At 40.2% G+C, this 6116-nt stretch overlaps 1 protein-coding gene across 1 annotated transcript; it reads left to right on the top strand.

The window, feature by feature from the left end:
• The first annotated feature begins 2341 nt into the window (after nt 1-2341).
• Nucleotides 2342-5340, top strand: LOC126695451 (receptor-like protein kinase FERONIA). The gene has a single exon (XM_050392209.1). The coding sequence runs from the start codon at nt 2412-2414 to the stop codon at nt 5118-5120; it is 2709 nt and encodes a 902-aa protein (XP_050248166.1). The 5' UTR covers nt 2342-2411; the 3' UTR covers nt 5121-5340.
• Nucleotides 5341-6116: the final 776 nt, after the last annotated feature.

The following is a 6116-nucleotide window of genomic DNA, read 5'->3' as shown; positions in this document are numbered from 1 at the left end:
GGAGCCTAAGCCCGCAAGTGAAGGCCGACTCATAAAAACATACTCACCTGGGAAACAATGACAGGCCCTATCCTCGTCATTAGGTCGACGAACACGAACCCGCTCCGGAAACTGAAACCTATCCTTGAATCTACTCATAGTGTCGGCATCCAAACCGCACACCTCCCCAAGGGCATAAAAAGCCCTAACCTCTCGAGGGACAGAGACGGCTGTATCTCCCTCCACTGGGTCGCCATTAGACAATAACCTAGTCTTGAGGTCGCTAGACCTAACCTCAGACATCACCTCTCTCCCTCTCACCAGACCCTCGAACCAATTAAGCGATTGGCGAAGCAAAGGCAGTAAGTTGCCCAAAACAACACTCAGAGAATTGCCCTCAAAAACAAAATTCTCTAAATGTGGGAAAACACCCAAAGACCCTCCTAGGCACACAAAAAGAAAGGAAATTGATGAGCAAGCTATCCTAACCTCAGAATTATTAACCATGGAAATACATAAAAAAGGGGCAAAGGGAGACAACATAAACTGAATCCCCCAGGAAATCGAAGACCAACAAAAAGCAAAAGAAGAAAAGAAAAAGAGAATCAGAGGCTATATTACAGTAAGATAGAAGGAAAAGGTAAAAACATGTAAGGGAAAACATACCTCAACAAACGGCGAAGCACCAAGGCGCAGCACACTGGTTTGGAGAAGATTTGCAGAATGAAGGTTCGAAAAAATCGCTCAGAGCAGTGATTGGAAGTTTTTGTGTTTGTTTTTTGAAAAAGGAAACTAGAAGAGGAGAAGTTTTAAATTAAGGCTCAAAAACGATTGAAAACCAGCGGAAAGCCCAATAGTCCCACAAAGCGGAGCATTAACCCCAATAAACAAAAAGTGCCACGTGGCCACTCCCTCTGAAGAGCCGCCACTACGCATTTAATGCGGCGCAAAATCCCAAAAGAGTTGCTTACAGGACACAAAAAAAAAAAAAAAAAAAAAAAAAAAAAAAAAAACTCTTCACCTTCCATGATCGTCATGACATGTCAAGACAACCACAAAATACGAGGGCAGCTGATAGGACTGACGAAACCAACTACAGACGAACATAACGTTACAGGCGAAGTCATCCTCCTGGACGAACCGAGACAAGTACCTCCATCGCTGACATAAGCATTAGGCCCATTTCAATACCACCAATAAAACCTCCGACGGTTACAATAACAGCTATGTAGACCATTGAAAGCACATTAAGACCCCGATATTAAGCAGAAAGCGTTACCAAGAAGGGCATTAACATCCCATTATTAGCCACAACGGTCAGAATCCAAAGGAACCTATATATAAGGCTCTCACATCACCAGCACGAGGTACGGAGATACTTTTGAGATATATTTCCTCGCTTTGTGATATTGCATTATTTTTTCATCAATAACTTCTTGATATTGACTTTGGCATCGGAGACTTTGTGGCAGGCACCACACCGGTGACCACTTTGAGGACACTATCACTCGGGCTGAAGGTCAGTTCCATCTGCTACCTCTGACTGATGAACTTACGCTTCATCAGTAGGCTTGCGCAAGAACTAATGAAGTAGAAATAGAGAAGAAGTGTTGCCAACGTTGCGGTGGAAGAAAGTAGTAGCAAATAGTGATGATGATGAACATGTAGATGGACCATGAGGAGGAAAAAAAAAAAAAAAGGATGAGAGAATTTTCAAAATAATGAATTTTGAAAGCTTTTACCTTCTAAAATCTTTCACCGACCCAATTCCCAAATGAAATTTTGAAATTTACAAACGAGTTAACAGACAGGATTAACGATGTTAAAATCTGTGGGTGTATTAGAATGATGTGACAACTAAGTTGATGTCATTCATTTTTCATGATGTGTCTTGTTTCTATTGGTTGGAACTACAAGATCAACAAGCTGACCTTGTAGTAGTCCTAGACTACCTAATAATTTCTCCAAAATCAGTTGAGGCTAAGTGCCCGTTTGGATTCAGCGTTTTCCGCTGAATCCTGGGCTACGTTTTATGATTTTTTTTTTTTTCTTTTTCCCAGCCGCACTATTTGACCAAGTCAACCATGAATAGTGCACTCGTGTACTGTTTACGGACCCACAAATTTTACTTTTCAGTAACTTTTCCATTAAAAATGGGTCCTACGACACTATTCACACATTTAAAAATTATTTTACTACAGTGTTTTCAATTTCAGGAAAAATAAACTCAATCCAAACGAACTCTAAGTAGAATATTTATTAGAAAAGAAAGAAATTAATAAATGAAGGGCAAAAACGAAACAAATTGTCACGATGGCTTAATCTAAAAAGTTTTGACTGACAGTACGTATTCTCATTATTTATCTCCTCCATCCTTCCCTCCCTTTCTCTACCAGTCTCCTCCTGTGTGCGTAGTTATTGGCTTTGCAACAATGAGCAAAACTAGCAAAAAATACCTTAATCTTCAAAACCCATTTATGCTCAGCCCTTTCTACGTCTTCCTCTTTTTCTACCACTTTACCAGCCCCATCGCTGGTGAATTACTGGCCCCTTACAACCCTGTTGAGAACATAGCCCTTGACTGTGGCTTCTCTGGCAACAGTACTACGCAAGATCCGCGGACTTGGATCGGAGACATCAACTCAACATATTCTCCATTAGATCCCCATGACTCATCAGCCATCTCTACAGCGCCTCAATCTCGTACCGCGGTGCTTCTGGTCCCTTACAGCACAGTACGCTTCTCACGCTCCGAATTCACCTATATCTTTTCAGTGACTTCAGGCCAGAAGTTCATCCGTTTTTACTTTTACCCAGCTTCATACCCAAACTTTGACAGCTCTAAGGCCTACTTCTCTGTCAAAGCTGGTCCCTTTACTCTCCTAAGAAACTTTAGTGCTGCTCTTACTGCTGACGCTCTTCACTTAGAAAATCTTTCAAAGGAGTTCTGTGTAAATGTTGGGGATGAGAAAACTCTGAACATAACTTTCACTCCAAGGCCAGATTCATATGCTTTTATCAACGGAATAGAAGTCGTATCAATGCCTCCCAATCTCTATTACACTGCAGCTGAAAAAAATGGGGCTGTATTTATTGGCCAGGTGCAACCATACCGCATCGAAAACAACACGGCTCTTGAGACGGAGTACCGTGTAAACGTTGGTGGAAGGTCTATCTCACCCGCTGAAGACACTACTGGTATGTACCGGAGCTGGTTGAGCGATAATGATTACTTGGTTGTGAACGACCATAGTGTTCTACCTGTCAACACCTCTATTTCCTTGATGTTCAACAAAATTCCAAATTATACAGCACCAGAGGAAGTCTACAAAACTGCCCGGACAATGGGTACGAACAAAACCAATAACAAGCTCTATAATCTTACTTGGGAGTTTTCCGTGGATTCTGGCTTTTTTTACATGGTGAGGCTTCATTTTTGCGAGTTTCAACCAGAGATTACCGGCAGCTCTCAGAGGGTCTTTTACATCTATATAGCCAATCAAACTGCTGCAGCGGACGGTGTAGATGTAATCCAATGGAGTGGTGGAAAAGGGATTCCAATGTTTGTTGATTATGTTGTGCCGATGCCCGGCAAATTAAATCAGAAGAAAATGAACCTTTCCGTTGCACTGCAAGCAAACCCAGATGATCGGCAGACAGCTTACAACGATGCTATTTTGAACGGGCTGGAAATATTCAAAATCAACACCACCGGAGGCAATCTCGCCGGGTCCAACCCAGACCCGGCTCCGACGTCATCTACGGTTCCGCCACCATTAATCCAACAACCAAATGGGCGGAAGTTCAACAAGACGACAAAAATTGGAATTATTTCGGGTGTGGTTTCCGGCATAGTCTTAATCTTTTTTATTGTCGGTTTCATAATTTTCCGAAGGAGCAAGAGAGTCAAGTACGGAGACTACGATGATACGACCAAGTCAACGAAGACCCAGGGGTCAACAACAACACTACCAGCTGATTTGTGTCGTTATTTTACACTGTCTGAAATTACAGCAGCAACCAACAACTTTGATAGTGTGTTCATTGTTGGTGCTGGTGGGTTTGGAAACGTGTATAAAGGGTACATTGATGGGTGGGCTAGGGGCAACCCCGTTGCCATCAAACGATTGAAGCCGGGGTCTCAACAAGGGGCACATGAGTTCAAGACCGAGATTGAGATGCTATCTCAACTCCGCCATGTGCATCTTGTTTCTCTCATTGGGTATTGTAACGATGGCAATGAGATGATCCTAGTGTATGACTATATGGCCCGTGGGACCCTCCGTGATCATCTCTACAATACTGATAATCCGCCTCTTTCCTGGAAACGACGACTCGAGATTTGTATTGGTGCAGCACATGGGTTGAACTACCTTCATACAGGCGCAAAGCACATGATCATTCATCGTGATGTGAAGACTACAAATATCTTATTGGATGAGGAATGGACTGCCAAGGTGTGTGATTTTGGGTTATCAAAACTAGGCCCCACTAGCATGTCCAAGGCTCACGTCAGCACCGTGGTGAAAGGTAGCATGGGGTATTTGGATCCAGAATATTATCTACGTCAACAGTTAACTGAGAAATCTGATGTGTATTCTTTTGGTGTGGTGTTGTGTGAAGTATTGTGTGCAAAGCCACCCATTACACGTATGGCGGTGAAAGAGCAAGTCAACCTGGTAGAGTGGGTCAAACAGTGCCAACGCTATGGAAAACTTGATGAGATTGTTGATCCATTTTTGAAGGGTACAATTGCAGTGGAATGTTTGAAGAAATATGTTGAGATCGCTACAAATTGTTTGCTTGACAATGGAACCGAACGCCCATCAATGAACGATGTGGTGTGGGGCCTTGAGTTTACATTGCAGTTGCAAGAGAATGCAGCAAATAAAGAGGTGACACTTCGTGGGGTTGAAATTGAGGTGATGGAAGCTGAGAAAGCTCTCATCCCTAATAAGTCCATTGTATATGATAGTAGTGACATGTTCAGTAGTAGCGATGGACAAGTGACAAGTATAAATAGCAACAGCAGGGTCACCGTTACAAGCAAGGAAGAACAAAGTTTTGCGAGTACGGATTTGAATGGATTTATGTCTGCCGGGGCAGTGTTTTCTGAGATTTTGATTCCTAAAGGTAGATAAAAAATAAAATAAAATAAAAAAGGTTGTAGCTTAAATTTTAGTGTGTTTTATTTAGACTTTGGAGTCGCGTTGGATCCTTAAACTAGGTTTGGAAGAAAGTCATTTTATTCACATATGGAGTAAGATGATAGTTGTAACTTGTAATGCATATGTTTGATAAAATTACAACTTTTTAAAAAGAAGAAAAGCATTGGCGTGCATCTTGGTGCTAATATTTTAATGTGTATACTAAGGAGAGAGAGAATAAAGAATGACCTCGCAAATCATGTTCCATTAGATTGAGCTTCATCTTCGGTAAGAAAATCATAAATTCAAAGCATATACCGGTACCACTGTAGGCCAACCAATTATTATTTTTTCAATTACTATGTGTGAGCAACTCAATAGAAAGTGCTATTCATCCTTAAGAACCAATTAATGATGTTGAGATTTAGAGTATTAATTATCTCAAGCATATGACGCATTACCTCCTTGCAATATGCCTGTGGGTTCACAGTTCACACAATTAGAACTTAGAAGGCTATGTATTGTAAGAGTAATTATGCATATGGAAAGAGGTATATAAGATTATTTCTCTTTTATCTACTTTTCTCTAGGATTTTATATAATTTTATGAAATTTTAAAAATTAAGTTTTACTTTGTATTCATAATATTAATCAAATTTTTTACCTATAAAAAATTATTAATAACTAATTTAAGTAAAGAGGAAGATAAGCAAAATATATTAATTTTAAGTAACTTTGTAGAGTTTATCTCATATGATTATTGATGGATTCTATGATTCCATTTCATCCATCCCATGACCACATAAACCATAATATTGTAAACATAACAAATTTCACAACTTATTAAATCGGTACTCAGCACACTATAATTACAATAATATCATTTTTAATTACATTAGACAATTATTGACATTAGTTTTATTTAATACCAACAACGTAACATTAAAGCAAGTGTGAAAAAAATTGTGCACTCTGTTATGTCATTTGACT

Source organism: Quercus robur, chromosome 8 (assembly GCF_932294415.1).
Source record: "Quercus robur chromosome 8, dhQueRobu3.1, whole genome shotgun sequence".
Classification (NCBI taxonomy): domain Eukaryota; kingdom Viridiplantae; phylum Streptophyta; class Magnoliopsida; order Fagales; family Fagaceae; genus Quercus; species Quercus robur.
Note: the sequence above shows the minus strand (reverse complement) of the source record. Positions and strands in the feature narration are given on the sequence as shown.

Coding starts and splice junctions, on each gene's coding strand:
- LOC126695451 (XM_050392209.1), top strand. CDS start 2,412: ATGAGCAAAACTAGCAAAAAATACCTTAATCTTCAAAACCCATTTATG.